We start from the raw sequence: 18996 nt of genomic DNA on the forward strand, positions 1-18996 counted from the left end.
ATAGTCAAATTAAATCCTAATTTTTAAGACATAATTTTTTAATCCTTTCACCCAATTTAGAACTCTTCTCAAAATATAATAAATTCTTTCCAACTATAGAATCCAACAAATTAAAGGTCCAAATTATATACTCCTACATAGGAAAATAAGTAGTACTACTACTGTAGTGTAAATACTACTTTCAAATTACAGAATCCAATAAATTAAAGGCCCAAATAATATACACATACAATATTCTTAAACTAATATAGTAATACTCCTAAACACCCTACGTGACAAAAAGTCGCCTCCCTCTCCCTCTCCCTCACTCTGCGCCTCACCCTCTCTCTCAATCGGCGGAATTAGCCTTTCCACGCCACTATCGCACGCCCACCACCCTGCCTCGTCGCCGCTACTTCCGCCTTGCTCCGTCGCTCCTCCTTCCTCACCGCTCCACCGCCCTTCCTCGCCGGATTTTCTTACCGTCTACCTGATTTTCATCTCCGGCATCTCTCTCGTTGTTGCCGTCCAACCGCCGTCTCACCCGCTTCCCTTCCTCACCCGTTGTTGTCGTCCAGTCGCCACGCCGGCGTCGCTGGAAAGTTTCTGGAGTGGTGGTCGCCGCATTTCAGGCAGATTCGCCTCCATGAGATAAGCACTGCAATCATAAAATTAGTGTACATTAGTTCAAATGAAATCATAAACATAGGCTCAATTAATTATACACTTATTTATAAGTATTTTAAAGCTTCTTTGAGAAGTCTTGCAGCAATCCATTTGATTTTAAAGCTTATTTGAGAAGTCTTGCAGCAATCCATTTGATTTTAAAGCTTATTTGAGAAGCCACTATTGCTCCATAGGAGGTGCCTTTTTCTATCCAATAGTTGTCATTTCTCAAAATGACCAAAAGGGCAAACAAAATTGCTTCACAATTTCCCGCCAAAAAGGGCAATGTTGACTTTCCATCAAACTGACACTTTATATTAGTATAGATTTATTTATAATTTTAAATAGTTTAATACTGTAAAAATAATAATTCAACATCTAGAAATATAACAAATAATACCTGAAATTCAATAAATACAGAAAAAATACAATTTTCCAGTACCGGTACCGAAACCGAAACCGATTTTTCAGTTCCCGGTTTCGGTTAACCCAGAACCGAAGAACCGTTTAAGCACCCCTAACTGCAAACGCCCCTCTTTAATGTTATACCCAATTTTATCATTGACTATAGCAACATTGGGTCACTCCTGAAAAGTCCCAAACTAATTGAGGTTGAACAACATTTATATATTACTTTTAACTTCCTCCATTATTCGATGTGGGATGGGTTTGCAACCCAACAAACCTCTCCTAAAACCGAGACTACATTGGGATTTTAGTCCATGGAGTCATTCCATGCCCGACTCGAACTTGAGTAATCTCGGGCCCAACTCGAACATGGGTCATTACGACCCTAACCCAGGTCATCATGGGTCTGACTTTAACCCAAGTCCTTCGTTCTCTGCATCACTATTTCTTCAATATCATTTGTTGCGTAACGTCAATGATGTACACCTTCATCATGTTGCTAAGGTTAGGGACAACAAGGATGCTTGAGATGGTTTATTATTTTTATTTGCTAGTATGAATTGTTTTTTTTGCTTTCATTTCTTAGATTTTGGTTGTAACTTGATGTTTCGTTTTAGCGGAAGGTTTTTCCTGTCGTTAAAAAAAAAACTCCTCACAGACCAAGATCACTCCAAGAAATTCTGATGTAGTACAGTCGAGTTCTTGTCATGACGAATTCAACTCGAACCTAAGTCAACTTAGGCCTGACCCGAACCTGGGTTTTTCTAAGTCCGATCCATGATTATCATGGGATCGTTATCTGCACATTAGTTTGATCTTATCCATTTTGGCCCTAGTACACACATTTGTTTTTGAGTCATTTTCAAAATTTCTAAACTAATTAGACTTAAGAAACACGTACATATTGATTCCAACTTTTTCTGATTTTCCATCTCCCTCTGCTACAACGAACGGACTAAATGGCAGACCATTAATAGTGAGTGAACGGCTAGACAAAACCTCTCGTTTGGAGGGTCGAAATGTAGTTGAAAGCTAAAATGAAATGATAGAAGGAGTGAAAAAAATTACCGAAAGTAAAGCCCTTTTATCCATCAGGGATTGCAAACTCGACTCTTCGTACTAAACACACAATGTTAAAGTATGATGTTTTGCACTCAACAAACATCCCATAAAATCAAGATCAAACAATAAACTTCTAATGCAAGTTGACTTTGGGTAATTCCATGCCCAACCTTTGGTCTTGCGGGACCCGGCTCATTCTGAGCCAATCTTTATTTGGGTCATTTCGGGTTGTCTAAACATGAATTCTGATATTACTTGTTGGGATCATCGCCTTCACACAAGTATTCAATCAAAAGGCCAAATGACTAATTCAATTCATTGAAGCCCAACTTATTTTTTTTGTTATCATTGTGAATGGTTGGAGTTCCGATTCCTCAAAGAATGTTCATTTATATCACGCTCAAACCTACATTTCTTAATTTTATTGTTCAGCATATAATCATATTAAAAAACTAACATAATTCACACTTTTAACTCTATAGTATAATTATAGAAAAATTAACAGAGCTCAATCAAACCTCACCGAGGAAAAGTACTAAGTCCAAAATAAAAACATATTGTACTTATTTCCTAATACTAAAAAAAATTCGGATTTTAAATTTCCGTTTATTAGATATATTAGTGCAATTTCATTTCGGGTCTAATTAATTTTCTTAATTTCAATTTCAACTTTTGGAATAATGCGATTTGTCTGGAAACCAAATGAGTTCACCGTTTTTATGTGACATCTCATGAATATAAATGCATTGCACTTTGCATGTAAACTCGGTAATTTCAAAAATATTGTGCAGTTTCTTAAATCAAGTTTTGTAAACCATTATTTGGCGGCATCCGACATTGATGACGTTTATCCCATGTCTGAAAATATCTGTTGTGGAAGATTATTTTTTGGAGAAAAATAATATGGTGAAGAGAAGAAACCGATAAACTGTAACCTCAACAAGATAACCCAATGAACACTCTCCTCCTCCCTCCCCCGCCCTTCCACCTCCGCCTCCCTCCCCTCCACTTCCTCCCCCCTCCCCCCCTCCTCCGCCACCGCCACCCCTTCCACGCCGTCTCCCAGCACCTCACCCCGATCTCCCCCGACGACCACGACCTCTACGACGCCGCTCTCCTCCCAAACCCTCACTACGACTTCGCCCCTCTCCTCACCTTCCTCTCCAACCACCCCGACCCCCCCACCCCCCTCCACCTCGTCGAGTCCTACGCCGCCGTCCCCGCCCCTCTCTGGCACTCCCTCATCAAAAACCTCTCATCCTCCCCCTCCAATTTCCCCACCGCTTACGCTCTGGTGAGCTGGCTCCAGCGCCACAATCTCTGCTTCAGCTACGAGCTTCTGTATTCCATCTTAATCAACGCGCTCGGCCGGAGCGAGAAGCTCTACGAGGCCTTCCTCCTCTCCCAGCGCCGGAGCTTGACGCCCTTGACCTACAACGCCCTGATCGGCGCGTGCGCGAGGAACGGTGACCTCGAGAAAGCCCTAAATTTGATGGAGAAGATGCGGCGGGACGGCTACCAATCTGATTATGTTAATTACAGCCTGGTTATTCAATCTCTGATGAGGAATAACATTGTGGATGTCTCGATTTTGGAGAAGTTGTATGGTGAAATGGATGCTGATAGAATTGAATTGGATGGCCAGTTGTTGAATGATGTAGCTACGGCTTTTGCCAAGGCTGGGGATGTGGATAGGGCGTTGTATTTTTTGGGGGTGATGCAGGGGAGCGGGCTGAGCCCCAAGACGAGCACGGTGGTGGCCGTGGTGAGTGAGTTAGGGGGTTTGGGGCGGGTGGAGGAGGCGGAGGCGGTTTTTGAGGAGTTGAAGGAGGGTGGATTGAGGCCGAGGACGAGGGCTTATAATGCTCTCTTGAGAGGCTATGTGAAGGTGGGGGCTTTGAGGGACGCGGAGTGTGTGGTGTCGGAGATGGAGAGGTGTCAGGTTTCGCCCGATGAGCACACGTATAGCTTGCTCATCGATGCTTATGGGAATGCGGGGAGGTGGGAGAGTGCTAGGATCGTGTTGAAGGAGATGGAGGCGAATGGTGTGATGCCGAATTCTTATGTGTTTAGTAGGATCTTGGCTAGTTATAGGGACCGGGGGGAGTGGCAGAGGTCGTTTCAGGTTCTCAAGGAGATGAGCAATTGTGGGGTGAGTCCGGATAGACAGTTCTATAACGTGATGATCGATACGTTTGGGAAGTATAACTGTCTTGAGCATATGATGGCAGCTTTTGGCAAGATGAAGGAGGAGGGTATTGAGCCGGATACAGTGACGTGGAATACGCTTATAGATTGCCATTGTAAGCAAGGGCATCATGGTAAAGCGGAGGAGCTGTTTGAGGAGATGCAGGAAACTGGGTGTTCGCCTTGTACAACTACGTATAATATCATGATTAATTCGTTTGGGGCGCAAGAGAGGTGGGGTGATGTGAATGGCTTGTTGGGAAGGATGCGGGGTCTAGGACTGTTGCCTAATGCTATCACCTATACCACCCTTGTTGATATATATGGACAATCGGGGCGATTTGATGATGCTATTGAGTGTTTGGAGGCGATGAAATCGGCAGGATTGAAACCTTCCTCCACAATGTACAATGCTCTCATCAATGCCTATGCACAGAAGGTATATCATATCCTAAAGTTCCAAACCTATGTTATCATTGAGTAGAAATTATATGTCAACTTAATGTTTGTATGAGATTAGACATCATATATCATTGAGTAGATATTACTATATGTCAAGGCTAAGAACCATGTGTACTTGCTTTTAGGGATTATCGGAGCAAGCTGTGAATGCATTTAGGGTCATGAGAAGCGACGGTTTGAAACCTAGCATCTTGGCTCTAAACTCGTTGATTAATGCGTTTGGGGAGGACAGGAGAGATGCCGAAGCATTTTCTGTGTTGCAGTACATGAAAGATAATGTGAGTGGAAATTGTATTAGTACTTGATGCAGTGGGCTTCATATTTCTAAGCTAAGTCGCTTGCATTATTTGTGTGTGCAGAACTTGAAACCCGACGTTGTTACTTACACCACACTCATGAAAGCATTAGTTCGTGTGGATAAGTATGAAAAGGTACCTCGCTGTTACTATTTCAATAATTTTAACTGTCACTACACAGCAAATGTTTGATGCATAATCATAATCTATCACAACAAACACGTTTGCAAAGATATAGTACTCCATCTCTTTATCTGCATAAATTTTGGAGAAGAAGATTGATTAATTCTATATTTGACATATGAGCTGGATACTACACAAGTTGTATAATGTTGACTAATGTAATCATTCTCAAAAAAGGAAAATAGAAAGAAGATCGAAGAAGATCATAGATTGTATACCTTACCTATCAAAGTTGTGGTTTCAGGTTCCTGCAGTTTTTGAGGAAATGCTTCTCTCTGGATGCACTCCTGACCGAAAAGCTAGAGCAATGTTAAGATCAGCTCTAAGATACATGAAGTCAGCTCTTAAAGTATAGTCTATTTGTTCGTCACAAACAGAAGTAAGCCTTGGAGTCTATATTCATTCGTCATTTCACCAAATAATTTGAGGTAACTGTCCAGCTTCCATTACAACGTCTGTGAGTTCTCAACTCCCGACAGTTATTCAAGTTGTGAATGGTACGTACGTGCTCGATAGGTTCGCTCCTATTTTGTGCAGGTCGGTTCACTTTTACAACACGGATCCTGTTTTTGTCAAGTCAAAATTGGTTGATGCTTTAGAGTAAATGACTCGCTGTGCTGTGAAGCTGCCATTTGCCTGTTCGTTGTACGATTTTTGGTGGTGAATGTAGATAATTGAAATTTACTTTATGCATAATGCATTTAATTGTGGCACAGTGTAGGAAATGTATATGCTATATCTTTACTCAATATATACGGCTGATGCTTTTCACTGTGACAAGAACTTTAAATGTGGACAAAAAATCACTGCTCCATCCACAGCAAGATTACATATCACTAGGCAATTATAATATACATGTGGACAAAAAATCACTGCTCCATCCACAGCAAAAAATTGGGGAAAATAATAAGGATTTTGAAACTAATTTAATTAGAGTGAGATGGCAGAAACGAGCGGGCGAGTGCTCTTGGAAATTCTAGAGCAGAACATGAAGAGCAGGAGGACAGAAGATAGCAAAAACAATCTGAAATACGTCCTCATCTCCCGCAGTCCTAGCTCAAGAACCTCCATCTTCTTCCCATATCTGCTTTTCCTGTGCATCAGATATCCGTTAAGATAGTCGTCTATCGATACCCAATGGTCGAAACTGGACGCTACTGCCTTAGATTGTAGTCCATCCATCTGCTGCACACCCATGGTGAACATTTGGAAGAATGCAGCTGACCAATCGTTGAGAACTCTCTGTCATTCAAAAGAAACACCCATTGAGTTATGTAAATCGATTCATTTGTGAGCATGGTTTTATGTAAAGAAGATTAGTGAAAACTGTCATCATCTATGGGAGATTTCATTCAGTGGACTAATCTTTGACATACGTTGAAGGAGATGATGTCTATAGGATTGAACATTTTGAAGCAGTCTTTTTGGGAGGCTTTGAGATCTCCAAATATCTGCATATTATGCATGTGAGGATTTTAGGTTCCAAACAAAGCATAAGATCAGCTCCTCTTAATAACAAGGTATGGACGAACCTCAAAAGTAAAAGCCATGGGCACCCTTGCAACATCATACATGTAGTCAGTAGCTGTGCCATGGGCAAGATACCTATGAATAGATTCACATTAAGCATAAGAGTTCTAAATGCTATAAGAGGCCCCAGCTTCAACAACTGACAGCTTATGACTGCAAGAATAAGGAGTAACTATAGAGAAGTTGATACCAGCGAAGAGACGTACAAAACAAAAATGTTTATGACAGAAGGTGACCGGGGAAAATAAGTAGCTTGCTTCCGATTGCTGACATCTTACTTGACATATACATCATTCAGATTCGTAATAGCCATATGAGTTTGATGGTTTGAAGCTTCTATATATAGAGCAAAACTCCCCCCACCCCCCAAAAAAATAAAAATTAAATAAATAAAAAACATCCATCAATCTATTGAAAGAATAGAAGATCAAATAAAGTTGCTCTGTAAAGACATGATTCATCTAAGATAATAAATAACGAAGCTTCAGAACATGTCACGTTGAAATAGAAAAATTGTATTAGTAACTAACCCAACAGATGCTCCACCAGAGCCTATTAAGCAACTATCTTTGAGGTGAATGTGGTTCAACGCTTCAAGCATTGATTTCATTATCTGTGAAGGTACCCCATCTGGCGTCGTATTTTTGTGATCATATGGCATAAACAAAGCCTAAAGTGAAAGCAACAGAAAATACCCATCAAGAAAGATATGGAGTTATCTTTAAAGTTGGAAACATTCATATCAATGCATAAAGATATTAAAACTGCTAAGCAGATAACGGCTTTAATGGAACCTTTTGACAGAAATATACACAAGTCACATACTACATGTAATATTTAGCCAAACATAATCTCACTGACAGTTTTAAAATGCGCTCAGTTGCACATATTCTGAAGCTAGAAATTTAGTGAGTTCATTAAAAGTGGCAGTAGAAGATCAATGCATCAAATTTACCTCCATCCCAGAGTGCACATTTACCCAAATGTGTGGTTCGAATGAAACGGACAATTTTCGCATAAGTTGTGTCTCAGGCTCACTAAAAGGAGCTGTCCCAGGATTCTCTTCATATGGATCATAGTCCTGAGACAAATAGCAAGATGCCTTAGCACATAATGCCACGCACTGCACAATACCTAACCATCACTACAGCAGCATATTATGTACTAGTGTACTTTGGTAAAAACTACTCCATTTCTTTAAACAAATCTATGAAAGAGAGAATGGAAAACATATTTGGACAGTAGGATAAGCATCACAGAGTTGAGCGCCATACTAATCATAATTATCTCATGATAGAGTGCATGAATACCTTCTCCTTTTTACCCCAATCTACACCCCAATTACGGTTAAGATCAACTCCTCTTCCTGCAATCATAACCCAATGCTCAGCATTTTTCACTTAATTAGAACCAATCTTGAAACTTATGAAACCTAGCAACAGATAAAGCGTCACCATTTCTTCTTTCACAAAGCTCTCCATCTTCAACAAGTTTGCGGCCATTCAAATTTTCCATTGGAACAGCCTATCAGAAAGAAACCCAATAGATGTTAGCTCTCTTAAGTTAAAACAACTATCTTGCAAACTGAGCATTTCATATCACTATTATATCATCATACATTTAAACCATTAAGGTATCTATTGAATTGACAGTACATGGTCTTGGGCATGAAAAACATAGTGTCTTACATCCACATTTACTGTATAAACATGCAAAAACACAAAATAACTAAGCATGCCCCAATGCTGAAGGCAATTAAGCATGCCACAATCTGCAAAGAAATTACCTTTATGACAAGCCTACTAAGTATCCTGTTAAAAGTAGAACGGTTGATGTTGGGTAAAAACTCCTCTTCGCTCAGGATGGAGAGAAACCGCAATGCTAGCTCAGTCGTAATAAGCTCCCTACCATGCTGTCCAAAAGTCTGGAAGACAAGGAATCATCTGTCAAAACAGCAGCAATAACAAACCTGAGAACTTTGGTACGCTATCCAAATTGCTAGAATGTCGAAGTACATCATAACCTGACAGGGTTTGGAACCTTCCTCTTGCTCCACAGAACCAAAATAAATAAAGAATAGAAAAACATTGGGAAGGAAGATGATTGATATAAAGGGAAGAATGCTTACAAGCAGAATCCTGAGCTTTGCTTTGTCATCATTGTCTTTCCTATCACGGTCATACGTAACAACAGTGATCTCTGCCTTATATCCCTTATTCTTCCCAGACAGTGTCTCAATCTGTTTCAATAGCAAATTAACAGAAAAACACATACTTTTAGGTCCAGACTACTCATCACAATCGAAATATAGTACTATAAAATAAGGCCCATGATACCCACCGAGAGTTTATCTGGGTGGCGATGAACCAATGATTTGACTTCCTCCAGTAGAGCTCCACTGCAAATGATGAAAAGTGTACCCCTTATCACGATGCACGATTTGTATGGTAATTGATAGAGTTGAACACTACAAAATAGTACTACAACAGTAGATTGGTACGCTCTCGGCCTCTCTATTTATAACTTTGAGTCTCGATATCTATGGAATTCAAGGCAATTCATATTCCCATTAATACACCATAACATCACAGTATAATCATGAACTGGTACAAAAATGAGTAGTAGTTGCAAAAAGTCCAAACAAGGCAAACCGAATCCAGGCCAATCAACGTTCGTTCAACTAAAACATTAATTCCTTTCTATGATTAATCCTAACTCACGCATTGCCGCACAAATCACAATAGTAAGCTAAGAAAAACGCATTACAGCTATAGATCCAATTACACAACTAAATTCCTTTGAAAAATAAACCGCAACAAAATACCTAGTATGGTAAAGATCGTGATTGATGGGGGTGATATCAGCATCATTTGTGGCACTGCCGCTAGATTTTCCATGAGCGGAGGGAAATCGATCGGTCAACACCACCACTAAACACGCCAAAATCAGGATATTGAGGAGGGGATTCAGGCTACGGCGAATTCCCATTTATAACCGGCGATCTAAAACGACAAGAATGCAGAATCCTGCTTAGATTTCATATCATCATTCCGGTAAAAAAAATGTGTACGCAGCCGTGAGTCGTCGCCGGATTAGAGGAGGACGGGTAGCCGTCGATTGGATTTTTAACGGCGGTGATTCAGCGATTGCGCTTTGAGAAATTCCTTTTTAACTTTTGATAGAGTTTAACGGTTTGGGGAATTTGTTCGAATCGGTCGGTTGTAAGTTTGCAGAAGAAAGTGATGATTGGCTCTGGTCGGACTAGCGTACGCGGCTTCAATTTTCTCATTTAATTATTCTTCTGATTAAAAGATTTCTTATAAATTAAAATGACAATTGCACTATAAATTAGGATATTTATCATAGCTCAAATTGTGTGATCCAAGTTATATAAAAAATTGTGATGAATGAAAATATCGTTTGTAAATTATTAACTTCCCATCATCCCATGTCCCGTCATAGATGATAAATTTAAAAATTTGGGATACGAGTGTAAACACCGCAAATATTGGATTGTTTTGCTGTATTAAACCTTATAATTAGCAATGGATGTGTTTTATTAGCTAATATAAAGATTTTAAGAATATCTCGATTTGGAGTATACTGAATTTGGACACTGGATAATGATGTACTTTATGGATTATTTGTTTGTAAATGAATAAAATTTTAGCATTTTCTACTTAATACATATTAATTTTTAATCTAGATTTTGATATTTGAACTTTTCTGATATCCTCCTAACAAATAATTTATAAACTTTAAATTTTCTAAATGGAAAAGATAAACGTGCATAAATTCTACATACATAATGTCGTTACAAATTTAATTAGACTAAACTAGTTTTAAATAAAACCGATTTATTGTTAATTATATTACATACTTACTAAAATATCCCTCATCCATTTTCAATATCCCTTACTAAAATATCCCTCATATATACGTATCTCAAGATTTGATCTGTCGCCTCTCGTGGCATTGACTTCACGATTTTTTATTTATATATATAATTTCAAAGTTGCTTTAAAATTTCATTTTATTTTTTAATATATTAGAATTAAACTAAATATATAAATCAAACAAATAATGTTAAATTTGTCTCGAACGAGAATGTTGCTCACATGAGTTATTGAAATTTGTAGAATTTTCTTTGAACTCTTGAAATTTTATAATTTTTACTTTCGGGGATATATTCTTTCAAATATCATGCTAGAATATCCAAATTCAAAATTTGAAGAGAGTAATATTTTTTAAATAATAATCCATAAATAAGATTTGGCTGCAAATACTTAGTTGGCACCTATAAAACTGGATGCCAGATTTTCAAAAATTATTACATAATCATTTAAACACTAAAATTAAGCATTTTTTAATTAGTAATCAGATACAATTTGAAAGAAAAAAATCATAAATATCTCAATTTACAATATCTCATAAAATTTATTTTTCAAGTGACATGGTTTAATGTAATTCAATTAAAATTTATTGTCTAAAAAAACCAAACAATAAAATTTAGAAAATGAGCTAAACCATCGTAATTCACAAAGTAAATTTAATTTAAATATAATTATTCATCAAGGGAATAATCGGAAAATCTCAAAATTAGTGTACTTAGATTCAATACTTTGTCTTTAATGAAAAGTTTTGGTTTCACTTCATACTTTAGATTTAATTTTTTTTGTTTTTTTTTGTTATTGATTATTGAACGTATTTCATTGGATTTACTATGATTTTTAATTTAATAATTTATGATAGTATTTATTTACAATATAAAATTATTTATTATAAAGTGTGTATCATAATTTGGATAAAAATATATGAGTGTAATTGAAATTTTGGAATAATAGTTTTATATATTGTATTTGATGATGTGAGCCAAGATTTCGATATTGGTCATAAATCAATTTTAACAACTGTAGATTATTTTCTGTCTCTGACACAGTGTCTCTACAAACAATTATGGTATGGGGAGAAGAGATTGTTAGTGATAGAAATGGGTAACGAGAAATAATACTCCGGTCTTTTTAAAATATAAAATTTTGAAATTGTATTAGTTTCAACGCACGATTGATAAAGTAAAATAGAGATAAAAAGAAAAATCGATTCAACTATTGTTAATGGAGAATGAGTTTCACCATATTAAAGAAAAAAATTCATAAAATATAAACTTTATAATTTTGAGAGACATACCAAAATGGAAACAATTCTATATATATGGGGGATATATGATAGAAACTAAACACAAATGCGATGATTGTTATTAGTAACACTAGTGTTGATACGTCATAATGAAAATCGATGTAGAAGATAATGAAATAAATCCAATATGCTATTTAAAAAACATAGAATATAATTTTAAAATTAAATTTACTTCTATTTTATAACTTTTTAACACAATTAACTTTAATAAAGTTCACGCATATTTATTCAATTCATTATCAAGATAATAAAAAATTTAAAATAATTAGTAATAATTAAAATTAAAAATAAATTAATCAATGATGTATGAGTATAACAACTAATTTTTCTGAATATAAAAATAACCATTAATATACTATGTATATAAAACATAAATTTATGTGTAAAGAATTATAAAAATTATTAATAATAATTTCTAAAATACCAAAAAGGTTTTTATAGTACTCCATCCGTCCCCAAAGAATATACACTTTGTATTCGACACGAGTTTTAATGCAAAATTGGAAAAGTAAGAGAGGGGTCGAGAGAAAAAATAATTAAAATATTGTTAGTGGAGAATGAGTCTCACCTTATTAGAATAAAAAGACTTTCTAAAATTGGAAATTGTATATTCTTGTAGGCCGGACTAAAAAGGAAAGAGTGCATATTCTTGTGGGACGGAGGGAGTACTACGTACCACTCATATATATTTGTATATTTTAAAATAATATTCAAAATTTTAGTTATGATTTTGTAATTATATATTTTTGAATGAATAACAAAAATCTAGCTCATTAAATAATACCATCAATATCGTATCTTTAAAAAAGTTAGTACAATGTTAAAAAATTTTAAAATTTGCAGCTAAAAGAGAAGGGGAAGGAAGAAGAATTGGAAAAAAGAATGCGGAGTTATATCTTATAAAATCTTTATACAAATCTATAAACCTTTTTTAATTTTTGAAAGCTCTAATCTTTTTCCAAGTTATTTTACTGCTGCTTTATTGCTTCCACATGGAAAGAGTATTTCTCTCATACTCCTTATCAAGATTTAAGTACTACTACAAATTAAGAAACTACAGAACAATTATTCGCTTAATTTTATGTTTTGAAACAAAGAGAAATAGAGATGAGCAGAAAATAATTTCCCCAAAAATTGCATAATGTGAAACAGAGTGGTGGAGAAATGAGATATAGGTAGCGAGATTGTGGGAGAGAGATGAGATGCAAAACGTCAGAATTTTATTCTCAAAGGATATATGTGTAATATACTAATTTATTTTAAAGTAACTAAAATTTATAAACTGATTTAAATATGAAATACCTAAAATAGATGCTTTTTTATTCTTTCTAAATTACACGTAGAATTTATGTACGTTTATCACTACTCTTTCTAAATTACACATAGTATAATATTCCCTCATTTTTTTCAGTTAATAGATGCTTTTCTTTTTAATACGAATATTGTGAAATAAATGCTTAATATGTCAATTGATAAAATAAAGTAAAAAAAAACAATAAAGTAAAATAAATGAAGAGATTAAAACTATCTTTTTGCCAACAATATAAGTGACTTTATTATGTTGAAACGCCCCAACGAAATATATGACTTTACTAACATGGAACATAAAGAGTACTCTACCATTTACATGGCAAGACTATTAGGTGTATCCTGAAATTATAAAAAACAGTGTGTTAGTGTTCAAAATTAAGTAGACATGCGTAGCTTGCATCTTCAAACGCATATGAAGACGTCTTTGCAGAATCATTACCAGTACTCGAACATTTGGACTTGCAGATCTTTGGACTCGTAGACCTCGCCTAGACTTATGGATCTTCATACCCATAGACTTCACCCCGAACCAAGGATATGCGAATCTTTGAACTTACTAACTTGTGCATGGACATGCGGACCAACACCGTGACCTAAACTCAAACACTGATGCACTTTTGCAAGCATATGCACTCATGATTTTTTGCACCTCTATTACATTATGCTATCAAAGACTTTATTGATCTAAAAAAAATTGTAAATTGTACTATGCCACACACTTTGACCCAAATATGAAATTAAATTAACAATATTCTAATAATATTATAATATATTTAAAACTATAAAATATTTCATGTGTAGTAGTTTCATCATCTATGTAAGGGCATCAATGGCATAAAAGCAATGGTCGCAAATTGGGCATAGGCCGCAGTCCAACGGGATGCTCTAGCTACAACATTGAATAGTTTTTTCAATGATCATGCTTTGAATATGTATAGAGTTATTATTATTATTATTATTATTATTATTATTATAATTATCTCCAAATACATATCAATACCAAAATTTAAAGTTTTATAGTAATATTTACAATTACTACAATTTTAATTGCGTGTTAAGAAGCGTATTTTATTTTTATTTTTATTTTTATTTTTATTTTTATTTTTATTTTTAATCTAGTAATTTTGAAATCATGTAACATTTGATTGGTTTTATTTATAATCTTGCAAATTTTCCAGTTTACATAGTACTATCATGTAAAACTTAAATAATGGAGTAGCAATAAAAACAATGAAATACTTAAAATTGAGTTGTGATTCAGTATAAATTTTTGGGGTAAAAGGCCTAGTCAAAGACGGCCCGTTTCCGCTTATCTCAGACGCCTACTTTGCCAGTTGTATAACATTGACGCGTTCTTACCATCCACGTTGCACAATCCAACCCACACACGGAATTTAATAATATATAATTAAAGTATTTAATTGTTTTCTCTAAACCGACTTTGTTTGATCGGATCAATCTGGACCGTCCATCGACCCAACGTTCCCCTATAAATATCAAACCTACTCTCATTCCCAAAACCATCTCTGGTCTGATTCAATCCTTGTTATGCCGTTCTCCCTCTTCCGTTTTCATGTTTGCTCGAGTTAATTGGTTTGTCGTCTAATTTCCGTTGATGATTGCAACTTTGGTGATCTGGTTGTGTTTTCCATCGGATTTCTGCTAACTTTCCTAACGTGCTCGAGCAATAATAGACGATCTAGCGGATGGTTCATTATACTTTTGATGTTTGTGATTTCTGTAGATTGTTCAGCTAATTTTGAAATATTCGGTTGTTTGCAACGGTTGAAGATCAAAAGCGGTTATCGTTTCAAGTTTTGATCGTCTATTTAGGTTATGACATATTCATCCGTGATAATTCCTGGGCTTACTTTCGTTTGCATCTGTAGGGGGCAATCCTTTGGGTATTAGCTCGAGCTCGTGATCGTGATCTATCGGTTCTGATGGTCATTGGCAGTTTTTGGAAGCGCTTATGGTTTGATGTGTTTACTTATACTCTACTATAGAAAAACGTTTTTAGCTGGTCAGATGTCCATCTTGGGGACTTGTTCATGAATTTTGTCGCCATTTTACTTTTTCGTGATTTTCGCTGTCTATCTTATGCCATAGGTGCTGTTTCCTTGACTTGGTGTCTCCATAACCTTAAATTGCAGATTGAGGGTTGCAGATATTTTCTGTTGAAGTGACTAGATTAGTGACTGGGGACGGCTTAAGCGTGCGATTTCTTTCTGTTTAACTTGAGCGGTATCTCTCCCGTTTTTGTGTGCTGTCCTCATGCCCATTAACTCACGGTGTCTTAGTTTTACGACCAAATATATTCGAACATTTACTATGGTGCCATAGTTCTATGACATTTCTCTTTCTTATTGAGGTCTTTAGGTATGATCTATGATGCACTTTTCTCTCTCTCTGCCTCTTCATTTTTCAGTGTCCTTTGGAATATATTTTCTCACCAATTTGTCATATTTCGTTCATTTTGGTTTGATTCTATAGGTTGACCATCCCTGATTCATCTAGCATTTATATCTATAGGCTTTTTAGAAGCTTCAAACCAGATAAGTATCATCCAATTGGTTAAGTGTTGGCTTACTAATTCCCTTTTTCATTTGGGTTCATTGCTATTTAGCAACTTCACATCTGTCTTATGTAGTGCTGATGTTGGGGTTAAGTATTTTTCTCATGTATTTTTTCCTTGTTTCCCCTCCTGCTTATATTTGTCCCTCTATTTTCAGAGGTTCGACTTTTAGGTGGTTCTAGGTCTTGACAACTGAGAGATCCGGTTTGACAAGCTTATCCCTGTTTACTTGCCCTCATAAATTTCATATCAAATCATTTTTTTGGCATAGCTAACGTTGGGAAATTAACAATTATGTGATTTTTCATTCATCAAATCTAGCTTGCAGAGTCTTATGTGGATCCTAATCATGCTGTTAAATCAGGTATATATTCGTAATAGTTAGTGTTAGTGCTAATATATCCTGTTGTGCTTTGTTGGGCATTTTCCAGTGCTAGTGCATTTGACTCATGACTGATTTTGAGGAGTGAAAACATCTACATGAAGGTTTGACAAGAAATATGGTTGTTTTTCAGTTTTATAATTCCATCATTACTATTGGTTTCATTTCATTTTTCAGTTGATGTCCTGTTATTTGATTAGCAGCTTTGATCGAGTCATATGGTACTTTTTTGGGGTTGTTTATGTAGATATGGAGATTGTTTTCTCGCACCTTGTGTCCGGGAATATTAGGAATAATCAATGGTTCCATCCCAGTTGATGGGTCTTATGGTGCAGCTATGTTGATCCTGTTATTGGAAAAAGAATGAACTCTTAGATGCCGGCATTGATATAGTGTTTATGGAGTAGTAGAGGGAGTATAGTGTTTTGTCTACCTCATTTACCTTATACCTAGATTATCCTCTTGCTTATCCTTGTCCTTGCCAATTTCCAGAGATCGGTGGTTCTTGATCAGTTTCCATCAGAAGGCGGTTCTGGTTTGATGCCTGGCTCCCTTTGCTCCGTTTCATCAACTTCAATTTCTATGTAGATATGGATGTTGTTTTTTTCGACTCACACTGTGACAGGAGAAACTAATAGTAATTTATGATTGTATCCAAGTTTGATGTTGATGCTGTGGATCAGATGTCTTCGTCCTGGCATTGATATATCATGCTTATGGAGGGTAGTAGAGGGAGTAGTATATTACTTTACACCATTTCTCTTCCACGTAGATCTTCAGCTTACCTACTGTTATGCTCTTTTATATCCAGAGATCTTTGGTGGCTCTGTATCAGTTTCCATAAGAAGGCAGTTATGGTCTCATGCTTGGTTCCCTTTGGTCTGTTTCTTCCACTTTACTTATGTGCATACGTCAATGTGGTTGTAGATATGGTTGCTTCTTTTTTCATCCTGTGACAGGTGATGTTGAGTTATGGTGCAATCCAAGTAGGATCTTAAGATATCTGATGCTGGCATCTCTAAAATATTTTGGAGGCTGACAGAGGTGGCATAGAATTTTATCTATTCCATTTATTCTTCTATCTAGACTTTCTTGTTACTAATAGCAGCTTTTCTTCATTCATAAGCATAGTTTTGATTTGCAGCTCTGAGTGAGTGGCATCAATCGCCCCCCTTTGAGGAGTGTGTGGTGAGATTGGTCTCTCTTCATTGCCTTGTCCTGTTTGCTTTAAAAGCTAACGTGATGGTTTTCCTCACCTTGTGATCCCTATGCGGGCAATCTGTGTGAGATCAGTGTGCTACTAGTGAAAGATTGATTGTGTCTGCTAGTGAAATATTTGTTGTGTTCACTTTATTAGGTTTGTCTTTGTTGTTCATTTGGAGGTCATCAGGAATCTTTCATACATCTGTTCAAGGTTATCGTTTCATTATTTCTGTACATTTCCATGGAACGTCCTTACATTTGTTGTTGTTTGCTCTGGCTCCCACCATATCTAACAGTACTTGGCGGTCTTTGTTTGGTGTCTGCAATGAATGCTCAACTGGACTCTGTGACAGAGGGAGTAAAGTAGCTGTTATGCTCCATTTTGTCTTCTACCTTGTGTTATGCTTATCTATGGTTATGCCCCTTATTTTCCAGAGGTTTGGTCGTTGGGCGGATCTCTATCAGGTTCTGGACTTTTTGTGGCTAATAGAAAGTTGTGGCTAGTACATGGACTGCATCATATTTAGGTATTTCTGTGTCCTGGGTACCCAACTTAAATTTTCTCCTATGGGTTCTTCAGTTTTGTCTGCAGTGATCTTTTCTCTTGAGTATGTTGTTATTATTACGTTGGCTGCCGTGGTTTCTCTGGTCCTGCTTTTGCACATACACCAAGTAAAACTTTTGGCTCATGAATCAGACTTGATGCTATGATAGAGAGGCCGGAGTGGTGTAGGACATTGTTTGATCAGAAGCTTCTGGTTCTTTTTGCTGCTCAAATTGATTTGATTAAGAAGGATTTTGTTGGTCCATCAAGCATGACAGGTCGTCATTTTATTTCTTGTCTATTATCCTTGTTTCTGTGGACCTGCTATTCTGGTTTGGAGGTTCTCAACTCAGAATCATGCTTTTAGGCTGACTTCTAGTAGGCCTTACAACATTGTAACACATCTTTTGCTTGCTAACTGCTATTTTGAAGCACTATGTATAGTGGAAATAATGACTTCTAGTAGGTCTTGCAACATTGTAATGCATCTTTTGCTAGCTAATTGCTATCTTGAATCACTATAGTGGGAATAAATTGTTGTTAGTTTTGATAGTTACTGTATATATCTTCAGTTCATTTCTTAACAGTTCCATTGCATGCTTGTTCATGTTACTCGAGTGCAAGCATCTCTTGTATGGATTATATCTAGAAATATGTGACAGAACTTTAAGAAGACTATTAAGGAGTATATTTTTATGGATGATAACATAAAATGTACATATATTCCTTTCCATTTTGTGTCATGTTCTAAATTTACCTTTAAGGTTGATTAGTTGATATTGTTGTGATCCATCTGCATGTTGTAATCTATGAGTAATGAAGAGCGGCGCTGTACCTTGCAATCTTTCTTTCCTTTCTTTTTCTTGATTAGGTGTTTGCTTCTTTTGGCTGGTTGTATGTGCAGCTTGCATGTCTTGACAACTTGTTTCAGATTTTTTACTTTTACTTTTACTTTTTGCTTATTAATAATTGTTCTTAGTGCATGTTTTCCCAAGCCTTTACAAGCCTTAAT

General features: G+C 36.2%; 2 protein-coding genes and 1 long non-coding RNA gene across 5 annotated transcripts; 2 read left to right on the forward strand and 1 right to left on the reverse strand.

The window, feature by feature from the left end:
- Positions 1-3052: 3052 nt before the first annotated feature.
- On the forward strand, positions 3053-6026 carry LOC121785524 (pentatricopeptide repeat-containing protein At5g42310, chloroplastic-like). Of its 3 annotated transcripts, none has more exons than XR_006046967.1 (5): positions 3053-4741; positions 4890-5042; positions 5124-5195; positions 5488-5671; positions 5760-6026. XR_006046967.1 is itself a non-coding variant. In XM_042183983.1 (4 exons), the coding sequence occupies exons 1-4, from the start codon at positions 3068-3070 to the stop codon at positions 5596-5598; spliced, it is 2010 nt and encodes a 669-aa protein (XP_042039917.1). In that variant the 5' UTR covers positions 3053-3067; the 3' UTR covers positions 5599-6026. The 3 variants fall into 3 exon arrangements, 1 of the variants encoding a protein (XP_042039917.1); XR_006046964.1 differs by having other exon boundaries at positions 5781-6026; XM_042183983.1 differs by having other exon boundaries at positions 5488-6026.
- Positions 5969-10053, reverse strand: LOC121785541 (carboxypeptidase T-like). Its single transcript, XM_042183998.1, has 11 exons — positions 9598-10053; positions 9114-9171; positions 8902-9012; positions 8560-8697; positions 8228-8297; positions 8084-8139; positions 7729-7854; positions 7304-7443; positions 6776-6848; positions 6620-6694; positions 5969-6485 (listed from the first exon to the last, which is right to left on the reverse strand). Exons 1-11 carry the CDS (start codon positions 9759-9761, stop codon positions 6174-6176), a joined length of 1323 nt encoding a protein of 440 aa, XP_042039932.1. The 5' UTR covers positions 9762-10053; the 3' UTR covers positions 5969-6173.
- A 4704-nt stretch (positions 10054-14757) lies between these two features.
- On the forward strand, positions 14758-18536 carry LOC121785550. The gene is made up of 2 exons (XR_006046969.1): positions 14758-17281; positions 17382-18536. It is a non-coding gene; the product is annotated as an uncharacterized LOC121785550 (long non-coding RNA).
- Positions 18537-18996: the final 460 nt, after the last annotated feature.

Source organism: Salvia splendens, chromosome 2 (genome assembly GCF_004379255.2).
Source record: "Salvia splendens isolate huo1 chromosome 2, SspV2, whole genome shotgun sequence".
Classification (NCBI taxonomy): Eukaryota; Viridiplantae; Streptophyta; class Magnoliopsida; order Lamiales; family Lamiaceae; genus Salvia; species Salvia splendens.

Coding starts and splice junctions, on each gene's coding strand:
- LOC121785524 (XM_042183983.1), top strand. CDS start 3,068: ATGAACACTCTCCTCCTCCCTCCCCCGCCCTTCCACCTCCGCCTCCCT. Junction 4,742..4,889: donor TCAATGCCTATGCACAGAAG/GTATATCATATC, acceptor ACTTGCTTTTAG/GGATTATCGGAGCAAGCTGT. Junction 5,196..5,487: donor GTGTGGATAAGTATGAAAAG/GTACCTCGCTGT, acceptor TTGTGGTTTCAG/GTTCCTGCAGTTTTTGAGGA.
- LOC121785541 (XM_042183998.1), bottom strand. CDS start 9,761: ATGGGAATTCGCCGTAGCCTGAATCCCCTCCTCAATATCCTGATTTTG. Junction 8,298..8,559: donor TTAGTAGGCTTGTCATAAAG/GTAATTTCTTTG, acceptor TCTTTCTGATAG/GCTGTTCCAATGGAAAATTT. Junction 6,695..6,775: donor CCATGGCTTTTACTTTTGAG/GTTCGTCCATAC, acceptor CATAATATGCAG/ATATTTGGAGATCTCAAAGC.